The sequence below is a fragment of the Scyliorhinus canicula genome, chromosome 15 (genome assembly GCF_902713615.1).
Source record: "Scyliorhinus canicula chromosome 15, sScyCan1.1, whole genome shotgun sequence".
NCBI classification, from domain to species: Eukaryota; Metazoa; Chordata; class Chondrichthyes; order Carcharhiniformes; family Scyliorhinidae; genus Scyliorhinus; species Scyliorhinus canicula.
The window spans coordinates 105,636,430-105,655,360 of record NC_052160.1 but is presented as its reverse complement, the minus strand read 5'-3'; the positions used below and the strand labels follow the sequence as shown (position 1 = coordinate 105,655,360).

The following is an 18,931-nucleotide window of genomic DNA, read 5'->3' as shown; positions in this document are numbered from 1 at the left end:
TAGCGGATGGTGGAAGGGGTGCTGGGGTGGACAGGGAGGTCGAAATGCACATTGCTCTGTGCAATTCACAGAGCCTGACCATTGCAATGAAGTAAGTGCTTTCTGGTGCAAAAGGTTGTCATCTTTGAAGCTTTGAACAACTAAATCCAACATCACAGAGCCATTACTTCTTGCTCTATCTTGCGCTCTCTTCTATTCTCCTTAATCTTGTTAGCGCTCTGTTTGGCCCACCATCTTAATTCATAGAGTTCTCTTAGTGCAGTTTTGTGTGATGTTTTGTGCTATCAAATATGAAATATTTTCAACTCATGTTCATCATTATTTTTATTTACAGGTTAACAGACGAAAGCAATCTTCATACCGATTGCAAGGCTTCCCATTTGGCAGAGTAAAACCACAATGTCAAGCATTGAAAGGACAATATATCTAAATAAATAAAGTAGGCATCAGTAATTTACAATGCGTTATGCGAGACTTTCATGAAGTCATTCCTACAGTGAGTATTGGTCATTTAATAAATAAGAAAAAAAATTAAGACTGAGAAGTGCATTATGAATAATGAATCTGCTCTCTAGATTATTATAATACAATCCTTCTCATGAAAATACATCCATTTTGAATCATGATTGTCATTTGGTTGAATTGATGTGTTCTTGTGATGGATGCAGACACAAAATCAATCCTGTCCCATTCAGCATTGTTTGGTTGCAGGTCAAGATGTGTTCATCGCTTTTGCATATCAATGATACCTAGGGACGAAAGAAATATGTTATACAATGTAAGCTGGACATCAAACAGGAATTTATGGGAGTAATGGGGAAACATTTGGAGTTAATTTATATTATTTCAATAGCTACGTTTGCAACATTGAGAATCCAAATACAAATAAACCAGTCTGGAACAGAAAAGCTCAATATAACCTGAAAAGGTGTCACAGATATGCTATTAAATAAGGACATTACAGATATTTTTCCCCTCACAGTTTTCTTCCCTTCCTATTCCTCCTGCAGCCATTGGCTCATTGTTGGAATATGGTCCCATGTGCATTCATGCTCCCTTTAATAGGAGCCGGTTTAGCTCAATGGCTGGGCTGCTGGTTGATGATGCAGAACAAGGCCAACAATGCAGATTCAATTCTGGCTGAGGTTATTCATGAAGGCTCAACCTTGTCCCTCACCTGAGGTGTGGTGATCCTCAGCTTAAATCACCACCAGACAACTCTCCCTCTCAAAGGGGAAAGCAGCCTATGATCAACTGGGACTATGGCGATTTTACTTTACTTAGTAACTCAGCCAAGTACGCCATCATTAACATATTTGTGGTGGCTCGGTGGTTAGCACTGCTGCCTCAAAGTGCCATTGGTTCATTTCTGGGCTCGGGGGACTGTCTATGTGGAGTTTGCACATTCTCCCCATGTCTGCGTGGGTTTTGTCCGGCTACTCCAGTTTCCTCCCACAGTCCAAAGATGTGCAGGTTAGGTAGATTGGCCATGCTAAAATTGCCCATTAGTGTTCAAAGATGTGCAGGTTCAGTGGGATTATCGGGATAGGGCAGGTGAGTAGGGTGCTCCTTCAGAGGGTCAGTGCAGACTCAATGGGCCAAATGGCCTCCTTGTGCACTGAAGCGATTCTATAATTCTATTCCATGCTTCAATGATCCCCAGAAGTAGTATATTTAGTTATGGGCGAATACTGTAGCTAATTCTCATCCTGCCCTTGCCCAAAACCAACACATGCAGATGTCGACACGTCACCTGATAGTGTTGGGAGTGCAAACCTTTTTACAATTAAGGGCCGATTTAACATGGCCAATCCACCTACCCTACACATCCTTGTGGGGGTGAGACTCATGCAGACATGGGGAGAATGTGCACACCCGACAAGGACAGAATCGAACCCGGGTCGTCAGCGCAGTGAGGCAGCAGGGGAGTGCAAACTTGAGTAAATTTTTCCTTTACTAACCTAGCACCAATTGTTGTTCCTTTATTGCTACTGATGCTTGAATCAAACAGCTAAAACAAAAAAGGGAATTTGTTGGATCAGTACGTATTCAAGCATCAAATTCAATATAATACGAGGTTATTATGTATTTTGGTTTATGCTGTAACACATAATTTACATCACCAGATCAGATACACTGGATGGGATTTTTCATTTCTGAGACTGTGTCTTATATATCTTATTATCTTTTGGCAAGCTGGTGGAAAGGTTTGGGCAGCGCGGGAGCACAGTGGTTAGCACAGTTGCTTCGCAGCTTCAGGGTCCCTGGTTCGAATCCCGGCTTGAGTCACTGTCTGTGTGGAGTCTGCACGTTCTCCCCGTGTCTGCGTGGGTTTCGTCCGTGTGCTCCTGTTACCTCCCACAGTCCAAAGATGTGCGGGTTAGGTGGATTGGCCATGATAAATTGCCCTTTGTGACCAAAAAGGTTGTGGGGGTTACTGGGTTATGGGGATAGTGTAAATACGTGGGCTTAAGTGCTCTTTGTAAGGGCCGAATGGCCTCCTTCTGCACTGTAAATTCTGTGTCTATGACTATGGTGCTGATAGTAGTGATGTCAGTGAGCTAGCTTTCAGTGGCCCACAATAATTCTCTGGGGATATGGGCTCACATCCCATCACTGCAGCTGGTCAATTCAATTCATTCAATCTGGAATGGAAAGATACAACTATCATTTGTTGTAACCAATGCGGTTCACTAATGCCCGTTGGCGAAGGAAATCTGCCATCCATTCCTGCTCTGGCCAGAGACCCACACCCATAGCCACCCTCTGAAATGACCCAGCAAGCCACTTAGTGGACGGGCAGCTAGAGCTGGCCTTGCCAGCGATGGCCAAATGCCAGGAACAAATTTTAAAAAGTAACTGGAGTTAACACTGCCTCATTTTAATAATAATAATCTTTTATTGTCAGAAGTATGAAGTTACTGTGAAAATCCCCTAGTCGCCACATTCCGGCGCCTGTTTCGGTAAGCTGGTACGGGAATTGAACTCGTAAACTGGCCTTATTCTGCATTACAAACCAGCTGTCTAGCCTATTTTGGTAAAGAACCTGTACTTACAAAGTGATAAGTCTTTGAGGCTACAGTACTAGCGCAGTGCCTGGTTTGTGGTGAAAGTCGGCTAATCAGGGTTATGCTGTAATGTCAGAGCCCTCTCTGTAAACCACGTTGATTATTAGCAATACTATACTGGCAGCAGGTCCTCAAGGGATCACCCTAATTGCTTGTTTTATGTCCATAAATCTCTGGTGGGGCTTCTCCTTGTCTTCACAATGACCTATATTCAACTATTCCATGGTATCAATCTGAGCTAATAAATATTAATGCAAGTGCAGTGAAGTCCTATTAAGTTCAATAAGAGAAATTTTAAAAACCGTTGAGTGCATGCATAATCATGGTTAAATATTAACTATCAATGCTTCCAATATTAAGTATGTGGGATGAAAATATAGTATTGATTGTAAAGGATGACACTGCTGTACTTTCTTCATGTCAGCCCTGCATTGTTTTGACATATTTAGTTTCTTTTCGCCTTATTAATGTATTAAGTTTAGAAATGATGCAGATCAAAACTCAAAAAGGAAGCTTAATCAGATTAGCACATTCAGATTTCGCTGTATGCAAACAACAATGAAGCAAGAGCCCTTGATTTGTAAAGCTTACATTAATGTTTTGCTGGCAGACATTGTGCTTTGGTCATATCAGATGTGTAATAGGCAAGGCAACTTGTGAATAAATCATTCAGATAGTATTATTTTGAATGTGTTTTTGAATGCTCACATATCAGGGTGATCAATGATAGTTTAGGGAATCAATTTCTCTCCCCTTTCACTCCCATTTGTCATCCAGGGGCAGCAGAAACCAAACTCAGATCAGGGTCAGAAAGGCTAGCTGTATTGATTGATCGTCTATACATCCCGAATAAGGCACTCCCCCCCCCCCCCCCCCCCCCCCCCCCCCCCGGGTCTCAGCAAAGCTCCGACTGAACCATTGTAACAGTTTTGTTACTCATGGAAAATTCAAAGCTGGGTTGTCAAAATTGTACCAATATTGCATCGCCATAAAGGTTGAATTGTGTTTCTGATGGAGGTATAGACAATAAAATATTGAAATGAATAAGTTCTGGATGTAACTTAGAACTTCCAATAATGTACTTGCAATCTTACTTTATATAAACTGTGCACTCTTATTAACCTAAGAAATATTGTTGCCACAATCCGTAGATAAACCTTGATGTATTCATTTGACATTTGTGCCCCATATTTTAGCATAGTTGTTGACTTGTTTATTTTGACATAAGTAAATGTCTCCAGGATAATGGAGAATATTTAACAAATACACGAGGCATTCTTCCCAGTAGCATCAATAGGAATTTGTAGGCTCATTTTCCTTAATATATAAAATTTTTATCCTTCTGGTAACAATGCTAGAAATGTTGGCTATTCTAAAGAAATGAAACCAATCCTAAACGATGTTTATATAAGAATATTGCAGTGCTTTGTAACACAGTTATTGCTGGTTTAACAGCCTATGATTTACATTAGATTGCATGGCAATTTCAATACTGTAAACTACATTCAGGGAATTGAACCAAAACCTGTTTCATATGGAATTCTTAAAGAAACACTGCCAACTGAAAGTTCAGGCTTGTGTGTTAAGATATTGCTGGACACACTAAACAGCATGTAGTCTGGAAGATCAAAGGTAAGGAAAAAAATGCAATTGCTAAATAATATTTTTGATACGACAGATGGTAACTTGTTTACATTAGGGTTTTTTTGCTATCAGTATTGCACACCACCAACTCAGTACTTGCTCCACACAATGAGGTATGGCTTGGGGCACCAGTAAACCTTCAAGAACCTGGGCCACAGCGAAAATAGTGGAAGTCTATAAAAGCCATTCTGCAGCTCCCACCTACACACAGATTATTTATTTTCATCATGCACAATACTGATTAATGAAATTTGAGTATGACTCATGCTGGGAAACATAATTATGATGTTAATATTGCCAATCTGTTTCCATGTTCAGCCACATTCAACACAATCCATTCCCAGCAACGAGGCTGGGGACATACCCATCGTGGTTGCCATTATTCAGATCTCAATGAAGCTGACCCATCCTAAACGCTGTTTTACAAGTTTCAATGAAAAGGTCCTCCAAGGTTCTTTCTATTAATGTAAAAGTACAATATGACTAAAAGCCATTATGACACACAATGTCAATAGCACATAATTGCAGGGAGGAACTCTAAGCACTATTGTAGGATAATTTATGGGTGTGTATCCCACCAACAATTGACAAAGAAACCAGTTAGTACTAATTTAATAGTGTTATCTGATTGATTTAAGTGCTGAAGAAGCTATTGTACACAACATCAAAGACATTGCCTTGCAATTATGCAATCTGCCCAAAATTAAATGATGTAGAACTGGTGGCTTTCTGTTCATAGTAAAAGTTATTTTGTCCTGGAATAATTTGGCTCCAACTGCATGTGTGAAAGTTACACCTGTTTTTTCCCCGCCTGTTCACATCTAATGGACAATGGGGATATTTCTCCTTTTGTCATTGATATTTTATAAGGATAGGATCAGGTCTGAACATTGTGGTTCACACAGCACTCATGAACAGCTTGAAGGCGGTGGAAACTTTTATATTCTTGAGGCTCATGCTGCACCTTTAGTACACCGTGTCTAATGTGGGCTGACTGCTAAATAATCAAGCCAGGCTTGTTTTGGCTGACAAGGAAGGTATGGAACACATGCAATAACCTTCAGTGGTGTTAGCAGTGGTCTCAACATCTGTACCAAGTTATAACTAGTGTCTCAGTGCACACATTAGGGACTAGCCACTTGGGTGAGATATTGAAGGCTGATTCCACAATGGAACAGTTGTGCAGAATGACACGGTGTCTTGAGATGTAGCTAAAATGTTAGAGCATGTGAACTTTGTTTATTCTCAGTTAAACATAAACTGCTCCTTCGGTTTAATTAGCAAATCTTCAACAGATAAGGTACCCGTCTTGATCTGTGTAAACAATGTCCTAGGTATTACAGATAAAGGTGCATCTGTAACCCTATACAAGTGCAAAATCATTTAAATATACGTACTTTACTTTGATTCTTCATAATGGGTTTCCCTGAACTCTTAGAAGGCAAAATTACTCATTACCTTGGAAAAAAAGCCTTTCAAGAAGTGTCTAAAAAACAGCTTAAGTGGTGATCAGTTTTTGTTTCAGATCTTCCAGCATCTGTAGCATTTCAATGTTACTACTCTGTATAACTGGTGAAAACTGAGCCAAGAACACAATATGTGATTCTGCATACCAGTCACTTGATGCAAAATTCACAATTTGTTCCAACATTTATCCATGTGAATTAATGGTTTCAAATGTAGGAAAAGAGTATGAGGCACTTGCATAGGTTACAGCATTTACTGCTTTTAGGAAATGACTTCCTATCATTTGAATTGTATATTAATCCCACTATTCTTCCAAATATTAAAAGAAATTGATGTGTTGAATTCATCATATATTAGCATGCTGGTTTAATATTCTTCTCTTCAATTTTTTTACTTAAAAGGTTAACTTCTTCTTTAATTAATTTAGCAGCTTTGTTTAAATAGCAGAGGACGTTCGTATCAGTATATTAAATAAAAGCCTAAATTTATATGGTACATTCACATCCTTACGATGTCCCATTGTGAAGGAATTATATTTGGAAGTTTACACAGCAGCCACTTTCTGCACATCAATGTTCGGCAAGCAACAATGAAATGAATAAACGATGAACCTGTCTGTTCCTAATATCACGTGGCACAATTATAAAGCAAGCATCTTTTAAAGTGTAAAATCTTATTACATCATTGCATAAACAATTGAAATTAGAAACCTACATACCTGTCGCTATTAAAAAATATATTTCCAGAGTAAAGAAATTTATCAATATTTGTTACTCAGTGCTTTATTTAAATGTGAAATATTGGGAGCAAGGATTACTTCAAACATATTCATCGAATTAGGGGATTTAGATGATGGCAGGCCATATTTGATTGCAATTAAAATGAATATGATTATATGAACCATATGTTAGAAAGCAGTCCTATGATTAATTGTCTAACATTCAATTTTGGATGGAGCATATATTCCCTCCAATGAAAAGTCTTTGTCCCTCTTGCAAAGTTTGTTCCTGTCCATCAGTTCTATGCTCGGCAACTTCTTTTTATTCTTTTGTGGGACGTGGATGTCGCTGGCCAGGACAGCATTTGCCACCCATCCTAATTACCTTTGAACTGAGTGGCTTGCTCGGCCATTTGCAGAGGGCAAGGAATAACTATGTTGCTGTGGATCTGGAGCCAAATGTAGTCCACATCAGGTAAAGACAGCAGATTATCTGCCCTAAAGGACATAAGTGAACCATTTAGGATTTTTATCACAATTGATGCAAATTTCATGGGCACCACTCCTGGGATTAGCTTTTAATTCCATATTTTAGTAACTGAACTTGCATTCAATCAGGACTAATGCTGGGATTTTAACCTGTAATCCCATGGGATTAGCCTGGATTACTAGTCCAGTGGCACTAGCACTACGCCCCCATCTACCCAACTGTCTTAAACTGAGCAAAAGCATTCACAACCCACATGTTGTATTTGACCCTGAGATGAGATTATAACTGCGCAGCAGCATCACCACCATGACTGCCTCCTTCCACCTCTGTGACATAGCTGAAAGTCAGCTCTACTTCATCTGCTGCTGAAATCCTCGCCTATACTATCGTAGCTCCTAATATTCCCATGTTCTTCTGGCTGGCCTCCCATCTTCCCCCGGACATCATTGGTTCTCATCCGAAACTCTGCAACCCAAAAACTTGTCCCCCAATATTCCTGTGCCTGCTGATCTTCACTGATACCCTGCCTGCCAAGATCTCAATTTCAAAATCCTCATTGTTTTCAAATTTCTCCAAAGCCTTGCCCCTCCCTATATCTGTGACCACTCTCACTTACAAGGCTTTGAGATCTCTGTGCTGCTTCCATTCTAGCCTGCTGCACATCCTTGGTTTTAAACTCTCCACCACTGGTGGCCAGGCTGCCTTTGGCCCTAGGCTCTGAATTCCTTCCTTAAACCTCCTCTCTCTCTCTCTCTCTCTTTATTTATTATAAATTTAGTGTACCCAGTTCATTTTTTTTTTCAATTAAGTGGCAATTTAGTGTGGCCAATCCACCTAACCAGCACATCTTTGGGTTGTGGGGGCAAAACCCATGCAAACACAGGGAGAATGTGCAAACTCCACATGGACAGTGACCCACAGCTGTGATCGAACCTGGGACCTCAGCGCCGTGAGACAGGAATGCAATCTCCTCTCTTTATGATGAGCCTGAATGCCTAGGTCTTTGATCAAACCTTTGGTCACCTGCCCTGTCATTGCCTTCTGTAGCTGAGTGTCAAAGATATTTTCAATGCCACTTTTAATTGCCTTGAGCTGTTATATTACATTAACAATGCTGTGTAAATGTTACTTTTTGTTATTATTGGCAATGTACACTGAAAGTTTTTTTTTCCAACCCTGTCCAATGCATTTGTGATCCAGGATTGATCCTGCACCAGCAACCTGAGAGGCAAGACAACACGGTAGCACAAGTGGATAGCACTGGCTTCACAGCGCCAGGGTCCCTGGTTCGATTCCCCACTGGGACACTGTCTGTGCCCAGTCTGCACGTTCTCCCTGTGTCTGCGTGGGTGCTCTGGGTGCTCCGGTTTCCTCCCACTGTCCAAAGACGTGCAGGTTAGGTGGATTGGCCATGATAAATTGCCCTTAGCGACCAAAAAGGTCAGGCGGGGCTATTGGGTGACGGGGATAGGGTGGAAGTGAGGGCTTAAGTGGGTCGGTGCAATCTCGATGGGCCGAATGGCCTCCTTCTGTACTGTATGTTCTATGTAACTGTGACCATGCCTTTATCAGTGATTGCAGTCAGGACTTTCCATAACTGGTACCAGTGATCCACGGAATCCCTTTAGTGCAGAAGGAGGCCACCGAGTCTGTATCGACGCTCTGAAAGAGCATCAAATAAAAAAACCTTCCCGAATATGAGTGGTTTCAGGAAAATGATGCTTACATCGATTCAAATGTTTCTGACTGGGTCGTTGACAAATATTTTTCCCTTCCGGGAAAAGACATGTTTCCAGACCTGTGGTACTTATGTTTTCTGGCTGTCATTCAACTGGCCCAAAGCGGCAGTTATTTTTTTTGCCGGGCAAAATTGCTGTGCTTGTTTTAATTAGAATGGTGCCCATTCTATTTATGTGTGAAACAAAAATCTTGAAAGAGAAAATTGCCCCCACCCCAGAGTAACGAAATGCCACGTTGTTTCTAATTATATCCTGAGGGATACAGACTAAATTCCGACTCTTGGATATTGATACAATAAATGGATACAATTGAAAGCTCCTGTTGGTGTCCTGTGTGAATGAGTCGCTCAGTGGGGGGGAATGGCGAAAGATACGGGGTTACATTCAATTGTCAGCAACCAGCAGGCGTGATGGTCGCCTGTTGATCAAGTTCACTTGCACATTCAGCTCCCAGCATCTTGTTTCCATGAGAGGGAAACGGAGTGGGTTTGGTGGGGAACACATCAGCCGAGTGAGAAAGTAAGAAGTGGGGGGGGGGGGGGGGGGGAGACAGCCATCCAGGAACTCACTCACCTCCCTGTCTTTGGATCAGGACATTGTGCTGATGGCTGTGGCCGTGCAGATGTGGGCCAGCTGCCTGGATTTCACCGACTGGATCGCCTGGCGGTTCTTAAACTGCACCATCCCCAGGGTGATCTCCGCATTCCACGTCGTGTCTTCCAGGCACCTGAAGTCAATTTCCTTGCTGTCGGCCATCACGATGGTGAAATAGACATATCTTCCTTTCCTCTCCACGCAGTCCACCGTCTTCATGTTGTCAAAGGGCAGCACCTTGCATTTGGAGCGGCTCGCCTTCGGGTCGTAGATGCACAGTCCCTCGTCCGTCAGCACACAGCTTTTCCTCTTCCACAGCTGCAGCAAGCCGTCGCTCCTTTTCTCCAGAAGCCCTTCCTTTAGGACGGTTTGGCCATTCATCGCGGGCACGCTTGCTCGATCCTCACTCACTTTCAATGCAAATGTTTGCTGTGCTCAGAACTTGGGGTGCTGGAGCTTTCTAGTTCATTTCTCTCTCTCGCTCTCCCTTGTCTCTCCTCCAACCTGTGCTCGTCCGCTTTCCCGGGATCTGTTGCAACATGCCCAGATGGCTTTTTATTCATTTCTGCATCTCTTCGCCCAACCCTCCCTCCTCCCTCCCCTGACGTTCACTCAGATCAAAGGCAATCCTCCCACGTCGCCCTGACTCATTAAGGAAGTGATAGGCAGACTGAGGAAACTACCCGTGCGACTGCGGGCTTGGCAACATTGTTATATCGTGGTATGGTTCTCAAATATATACAAATCTTTAACGTCAACACCCACACACACACACATTAACTCCGCAGCATTTCAAAACCACGTCAATATCCCCGATATTTGCAAAATGAAACGCGGCGACATGACATCTGGGTTGAGTTTTGACTTAGATGTGTGTTTCGCCACTTTTAAGAGGAATTTTGCAATCGTGCGAACTATTCCTTCCACTAGCCTCTCTCAATTAGCCCAAACCCAATGGTTAGCACTGAATGGTTAGCACTGATTCTTTGAGCTGCTGATGTCAAATACGATTTTGCATGTATTTGTTTTCATGCTCGTAGACTACATACCTCTCTCCATCTGGGAGGAAGGGGGAGGGGGCAGACGTTTTACTCCCCCCCCCCCCCCCCCGTAACTCTCTTGCGGCTGTTCATCTACTTGGGAAGTTTATTCATTCATTGGGGGTTGGGCTTCATCCACTGACTCTCCCGAATTAATCATTCCCTGAGTTTGTGAGAGGGAAAGTGTGTGTGTGTCTCAGGAAAGATCCAGGAGCCAGTGTTCGCCCCTGTTCCCCCGGGTGGTAAAAATGAGACTTAACTCAGCGGCGCCCTCGCTTTCAGGATCATTGCCCTTTTTTGTTGGTTTTGCAAACCAAATATTTACTGGCAAGGCACATTTCTTGTTACAAAACACGATTAATACAGTTGTTATTCATTGTGGTTCAAGTGCCTTGTATTTCATCCAAGTTGGCTTCCATCTTTCAAAGTAATTGACATATCCCCGTGTCACAATGCTACACTCCTCATCTTCTTGGGGTTGTCGACACCTATAATGGTGCAGGACTGGGAAACCACCCTCAGCATGTTGGCGTCTGTGATCATCCTACCCAAGCCCTCATTACCCGCCTACCCTTCGATCGTTTTCTCTCCCCCATGGTGTTTTCTGCACTTCTGTGGATCTCTTTTGTGAGATTTTATTCATTGCCCAGCGTTTTGGCGGGTGCTTTCTGCTTTAGACCGTGACTTCCCCACTGCATAAATTTGTCACTCAAATATGAAGGCAATACTGAAACAAGCTTTACACGCACATTTCCGCGGATGCTAGAATCTGAAACAAAAACTGAAATTGGTGGAAAATCTCAGCAGGTCTGGCAGCATCTGTGGAGAGGGACAGAGCCAAAGTTTCGAGTCTCGGTGACTTCGGAGCACAGCTCTGCATTCAGCATTCCCTCTGCCGATGACTCATCCAGACTTGCAACATCGGGCGCGATTTAACGGAAATGTTTCCATGCATGGTAGCGAGCGGGAACTGCCGCGAGTTTCCCAACACTCAATGTCACTGGTATTAAACCTGAATTGGACCACTTAACGAGGCACTACGGACTTCACGCTACAAATGATGGCTTATTTGCTGGGACCGTACCGCCAGCACCCTTGCCAACAAGGGGGAGCAGCACTTTCGCCAATCCTGCCGAATGAACCCCACAAAGCTTGCAGCCATGTCACTGAGGAGACCAGCTCCACAATTCGGGGGTACCGGCCTAGCCAGATTGTTAGAAGTGGTCTGGTACAGACGGGATGCCCCGTTCCCCCAGGGGGGTACGGAGGGTTAGCCATAGGGCAGCCAGTGTCAACCGGGAGGAGGCAACAGCGGTGCCAGCTGAGGGAGCATCACCATGAAGACCGGCACCCAGTGCCGCAACAGGATCAACTACCTCCACCGGGGCCGCATGGGTGGGTTGGCACCGGCCCCCTGGCACTGGCCCCACCTGCCACCCCCGCAATGTCTATGAGCCTGGCACCACCACCGGCCAGCACTATACCATGCCCTGGCCCACCCATGTCTAGCAGAGCTGTCCACACCGGCCCCCATCCCCCTCAAGAATGACACAACCGTAAAATCCACAGAGACAGAAACAGCAGTCACAGATTATGGGGTTTTCTGAGCTATTTTGTTTTGTGTACTGCCTAATGCAAGGATATACAGTCGAGCAATATTCATTTGGAAGATTTCTGGTTATTGAAGGGTGTCAGTTCATGATTCCATTTACTAGAAGAATGATTTGCATTTATATAGCATTTTTCCAGGAGCTCAAGCCATTCCTCAGCAATTTACAGCTGATGTAGTACTGCAGTTTTGATCTGTAGCCACAATGTTGAAATACTCCACTGGATGACCCTAACTTTAAATATACTAAAGGCACCCTTATAACGCTGAGACCAATATCAGTTTTCTAATGCCACAGAATGGCTTGGATCTTTTTTAAAAGAATATTTTTTATTAAAGTTTTGCAAAATTTTTCATAATAAATAGTAATAATCCTAACACAGCAAATTAGAGTGAACATCAACATAGTGCAGAAAGCGAATATACAATAGCAATTAACTAGATGTTACCCCACGTGCCTCAGTTTTCCACACCCTCCCAATGGAGCAATCATTCCCCCCCCCATGGATCACTGCTGCTGCTGACGTTTGAATTTTCCCCGAGAAGTCAACGGACGGTATTATGCCCCCGCTCAACAGCAGCAGCTCTGTACACTTGGCAAAGTTATTTACACACATATGTAGGCATCCGTTCGTGGTGTTGTCCCTTCTCCCGGACGGAGTTCACTGTCGTTGTCTCGTGCGCACTTCCGCTTCTGCGGCCCTCCTGTCTTCCCCGTTTTCTTGTTCCTGCGGATGCCAAGTTTGTTAACGTTTCCCTGCCTCCCCCTCCCCCTCCCTGGCTCTCCTCTATTGTCCCTGACTCTTCCCTCTACCCCCCCCTCCCCGCTTATGCCCCCTCCCCCCAACCCCCCGGGGTTCACCTTTCCTTCCTTCTTAGATTTCGCTGTCCCTCCCCCCTCTCCCGGTCTATCTCTCCTTCTCATGCTTTGGCTACTTTCCCCTGTTTCTTGGCTACCTGGCTATTCTTCTGCTTGTTTGCTGGCCACAAACAGGTCCCGGAACAGTTGGGTGAATGGCTCCCACGTTCTGTGGAAGCCATCGTCTGACCCACGGATGGCGAATTTGATTTTCTCCATTTGGAGAGATTCCGAGAGATCGGACAGCCAGTCTCTGGGTGGTGCTGCTGACCGCCAGCCGAACAGGATTCTACAGTGGGCGATAGAATGGCTTGGATCTGATAGACACAAGTGACTTTGTGTCTGAGATATTACACAACATACACTCATTCAAAGTCACTTTTGACCAATTAAACATGCGGATAACTGCTGGCCTATATATATAAGACAATAAGAAATAGAGCAGAAGTAAGCCATTTGGCCCCTCGAGCCTGCTCCAACATGCAATAAGATCATGGCTGTTCTGATTGGGCCTTTAACCCCACTTTCCTGCCTGCCCACCAAATCGCTTGACTCCCTTGTTGATCAAAAATCGAACCCAGCCTTGGATAATAACATATGCTATTTGGGATTCATGTGTGCAACCACCTAGTATTTACTAGTCACAAATACTTAATGTTCAGAGATAGCGACTCGATGGGTGGAATGGCCTCTTGCGTGCGGTCAATCTCCAACTAAGACAAGAATCATATATTAAAAGGATTACCAAGTAAATAATTAACTAAACTAGGCAGATCAATCAGTTTGCTGTCTTTGATATAACCTGTTCGTAGATATACAGGATATAATTTCAAATTTTGCAGATGATACGCAGATCAGGAATATTGCAAACAATGAGGAGGATAGCACCAGACCTCAAGTAGAGCAGACAGGCAGGAAATTGACAGCTTCACTGATTATCCCAGAATGGAAAGGTAATCATCAGTTTCCTTTCTCTATTGCCAACAGCCATCTTAAACACCTATCATCCTCTACCACCACCAACAAGAACAAGGACAATTTGTATTTATAAAACACCTTTAAAATAGTGAAACGTCCCAAGGCGCTTCACAGAGGAATTACAAATTAGGCTTAACACAGGCGCACAAAACGAGAGATTAGGTGAGATGACCAAAAGTTTGCAAAAGAGATAGGTTTTAAGAAGTGTCTTCATGGAGGAAATGCAATTGAACTTAGTCTATGGATGACCTGTGGTTTCGAAAAAGCTTTGTATGTTATGACCAGGAACTGTTGGATGTCTTGGGCTTTCTCTCCCCAACATATGTCCTTTATCTTTCCCATTGTGCATCGCCCTTGAGCTGAAGGAATGCTTTTTGAATTGCAATCTCAGATTGTTCTGCAGGCAGAGACGGTTGCTTGTCTTCCTTCCAGGTGATCACACATTTGAGCATCACTTGTCACCTGTAGGCCAAGGTCAAAAGGGCAAATTTGTTCTCAGGGTGGTGTTTCTATGAAGGGTGGCAGTGCCATCTGCCAATGCTGAAAAGAACATTATAACAACTCCCCAACTGTGAATCCACAGTGGCAGCTGATATTCTCCAATTTATTCTCCCCAGTGCTGTGTGAAGGAATCCGCTGGCCAACCATTGTTGTTGGAAGAGCTGCAACAGGTAATCAATGAAATCAACCAAGATTGCATGCAGCCTCAATGTTATTCCAGCTAAGGTTTTCAAACCTGGTGGACTTTTACTTCCATTAATACTTCCTGCATAAATTCTATAGATTTTGTGTTGACAAAATTATACTACTAATAATAATCTTTTTATTGTCACAAGTAGACTTACATTAACACTGCAATGAAATTACTGTGAAAAGCCTCTGGTCTCTACATTCCGACGCCTGCTCAGGTACACAGAGCGAGAATTCATATTGCCTCCCTCCCAATGCAAATGCAACAATTTAACTCTCTTCGAGAAGGGAGCTATATCACACTGTGGAATATCACAAGGCATTTCTGTCTAATGTATAGCAGGAAAAATTCTGACATGCATTCTCCTGAATGACTTGCTTCCTGCGGCTGAGGAAATCCTCCCAGAGACACAGTGCGCATCAAAACATTCCTGAGCCACCTCCAACATGGACTTTATTGCTAAATATATTCAAGAAAAATGTTGAGAACAACACCCATTCATCAACCTGATCAAGCATTTGGTTGGGCGAATTGTGAGGCTCTGTGCCTTGTGCTTCAAAGATTTGAATTCCAAGAAATTTCATCACAATCCTGCAATTGCTACATGATGCTATGACTGCAAGTCTCTTGAGTGGGAGATAGGAAACAGACACCTTCAAAATTTGGACTGGAATGTATCAAGGCTGTGTGATGGCCCCCATATTATTTACAATTTACCTGACAGTGGATATTCACCTCATCAGAGATCAACTGCCCTCTGGTGTCAGTACTAAATACTACCTAGATGGAAAACTCCGTAACCTTCATCACCTCCAAAATGAATAATAATAATAATCTTTATTATTGTCACAAGTAGGCTTACATTAACACTGCAATGAAGTTACAGTTTGTGGATGACTGCATTGTCAACCACACTGCACCAGATTTACAAATCACTCTTGATCTCTTCAACTCAGCATACAGAGAACAAAAAGCAGAGATCAACCCACATCAGGTCTCTGAACTATTCATGTTGAAGGAGAAACTCTGGAATATGTTGAGCACTTTCCATACCTTGCCAGGTAGCTCTCTTGCAAAAGGCCACTATGCGCCTATTCAGTCTTATGCAAACTATGACAACAAAGACCTCCGCAAGTCAATAAAAGTCCGAATGTATAGAGCAGTTGTAGTCAGCCTGCCCCTGTACTGTAGTGAAACCTAGACTATTATTGATGCATAAGAGCGCTCAAGAAATTCCATCAACAATGCCTCCGCGGGCAGCACGGTGGCCTAGTGGTTAGCACAACCGCCTCACGGCACTGATGTCCCAGGTTCGATCCCGGCTCTGGGTCACTGTCCGTGTGGAGTTTGCACATTCTCCCCGTGTCTGTGTGGGTTTCGCCCCCACAACCCAAAAATGTGCAGAGTAGGTGGATTGGCCACGCTAAATTGCCCCTTAATTGGAAAAAATAATTGGGTAATCTAAATTTATAAAAAAAAAACAACAATGCCTCCGCCATATCCTCCAGATCCACTGGAACCATCAAACAAATGTCAGTGTCTTTGTTGAAGCCAGCTCCACAACCAGTCAGGCAAAACACCCACAAAATCAAAGTCGATGGATTGGACACTGTCTTCCGATGGTTGAAAAGTGTCTCCCCAGCAAGTTCCCATTTTCTCAATCCTCAAATGGCCTGGAAAAGAAGAAAATGCTTCAAGGACACTCCAAAATTGTCCATCAAACCGTGTCTTGCTTCAAGTCCCAACATCATAATCATGAGGCAGTGCGGTGGCAGAGAAGGAAAGAAAAGGAATCAAATCTCCATTTTGAACCCACTACCTCATGAGACATCCTGCCACACCACATGCCCAAAGATATCGGGGTCAAAAATTAACCTGTTCAGCCATATGAAGACCCAGGGCAGAAACTTGTAATCCTGAATGGACATCACCCTTGAACTGAGGGACAGCCGACAACGAAAGGAGGAATGTTCGGTCCTTCTGGTGTCCCCGATCCCAGCCACAGCCAGAACATGGATGGACAGGGTCGAATGGAAATACCTCATAGAGTACTGGAGCGGTTCAAGCTTGGAACAGGGTGGCAAAGAGCACAGATTCTCACTCAAGCAGATGACCTGCTGCGCTACATTTCGGACCCACAAAGTAGCATGAACGGAACCATTGCGCTCCTGAAAAAGTTTGGCGCCTTCTCAGGCAAAAGCGAGATCTTCCCGATACACCCACAAGTAGGGGTCTGCCACAAATTCCGCCACCTGGGGATCCAAATAGCCCATGAGTGGAAAGGAATCCACAAATGGAACCTCACCAGTCTGATAGAGGAAGTAAAAAAGGACCTGCAAAGGTGGAACACACTCCCACTCTCCCTCATGGGGAGAGTCCAGACGATCAAAATGAAAGTACTGCCAAGGTACCTCTTCCTATTTAGATCTATCCCGATCTACATACCCAAGGCCTTTTTCAAAGCACTAGACAAACTAATCATGGCGTTCGTATGGGGGGGGGGGGGGGGGGGGGGGGATGCTAGGATACCAAAGAAGGTCCTACAAAAAACAAAATCCGGGAGGGGGGCTAGCCCTCCCAAACCTATAACTCTACCACTGGCGGCGACGGCCGAGCAAATATGGGGATGGACCAAGAAGCCAGAAGCCTAGTGGGTGCGCGAGGAAGAGGCCTCCTTCAAGGGGACCTCACTCTGGGCCCTTGCTACGGCGGCACTCCCATCCCTACCCAAAAACATTCCAGCAGCCCAGTGGTGATAGCCACCCTCCAGTCCTGGAACCAACTACGGCAGAAATTTGGCCTGACCAAAATGTCGGACAAAGCTCCCATCTGCAAGAACCATAGGTTCACACCAGCGCTGACTGATGCCACCTTCAAAAAGTGGGGACAGGACGGAAGGACACTGACAGGGACCAATATATGGACGGCAGGATCGCAACACGGGACAAACTGACGAAGAAATTCCAGCTAGCCGGGGGAGTGAACTAAGGTACCTGCAACTCAAAAACTTCCTACGAAAGGACACAAGGACATACCCACAACCGTCATGACAGACATTACTGGAAGAGTTACTGGCCGCAAGCATCCTAGATAAAGGGAACTGTAACGCCATGTATGAGCAACTGGTAGAAAGGACCAACACCGTACTGGACTCAACAAAAAAGAAATAAGAGGAAGACCTGGGGATTAAAGTAGGATGGGGACTCTGGGGCGAAGCACTGCATAGGGTCAACTCCATCTCCACATGCGCAAGGCTCAACCTGATGCAACTAAAAGTGGTACATAGAGCCCACTTAACAAGAACCCGAATGAGTTGGTTCTTCTCGGAGGTGGAGGATAGGTGTGAACGGTGCCAAGGAGGCTCGGCCAACCATGCCCACATGTTCTGGTCTTGCCCTAGACCTGCGGGGTACTGGACAGCCTACTTTGAGGCAATATCCAAAGTGATGAGGAGTCATGCCCGAAAGTGGACACAAGCCAGATCTATTCCTGGGGAGGAGGGCGGACGCCCTTGCCTTTGCCTCCCTGATCACCTGCCATAGAATCCTGTTCGGCTGGCGGTCAGCAGCACCACCCAAAGCTGCAGAGTAGCTATCCACCCTCTCAGAATTTCTCCAAATGGAGAAAATCAAATTTGCCATCCGAGGGTCAAACGATGGCTTCCACAGAACGTGGGAGCACTTCACCCAACTGTTCCGGGACCTGTTTGTGGCCAACGAACAAGCAGGAGAATAGCCAGGTAGCCAAGAACCAGGGGAAAGTAGCCAAGGCGTGAGAGGGAGGGATAGTCCGGGAGGTGGAGCTAAACCTAAGAGAAAAGAAAGGCGAACCACAGGAGAAGGGGAGGGGGGAAGGGGGGCAGTAGGGGGGAGGGGAAGAAGAGGGAAGAGGGAGGAGACAGGGAACAATAGAAGGGAACCAGTGAGGGGGGGGGGGGGCAAGGGAATGATAGCCGGAAGGAGAGTACGGGAAATGATAACAAATTTGGCAAACACAGGAACAGAGAGCAAGGAAAATACGGGCGAAAGACGGGA

At 44.4% G+C, this 18,931-nt stretch overlaps 1 protein-coding gene across 1 annotated transcript; it reads right to left on the bottom strand.

The window, feature by feature from the left end:
• Nucleotides 1-306: 306 nt before the first annotated feature.
• Nucleotides 307-10,300, bottom strand: LOC119978606 (pleckstrin homology-like domain family A member 2). The gene is made up of 2 exons (XM_038820375.1): nucleotides 9,700-10,300; nucleotides 307-749 (listed from the first exon to the last, which is right to left on the bottom strand). Exon 1 carries the CDS (start codon nucleotides 10,099-10,101, stop codon nucleotides 9,715-9,717), a length of 387 nt encoding a protein of 128 aa, XP_038676303.1. The 5' UTR covers nucleotides 10,102-10,300; the 3' UTR covers nucleotides 307-749; nucleotides 9,700-9,714.
• Between the last annotated feature and the right edge of the window lie 8,631 nt (nucleotides 10,301-18,931).

Coding starts and splice junctions, on each gene's coding strand:
- LOC119978606 (XM_038820375.1), bottom strand. CDS start 10,101: ATGAATGGCCAAACCGTCCTAAAGGAAGGGCTTCTGGAGAAAAGGAGC.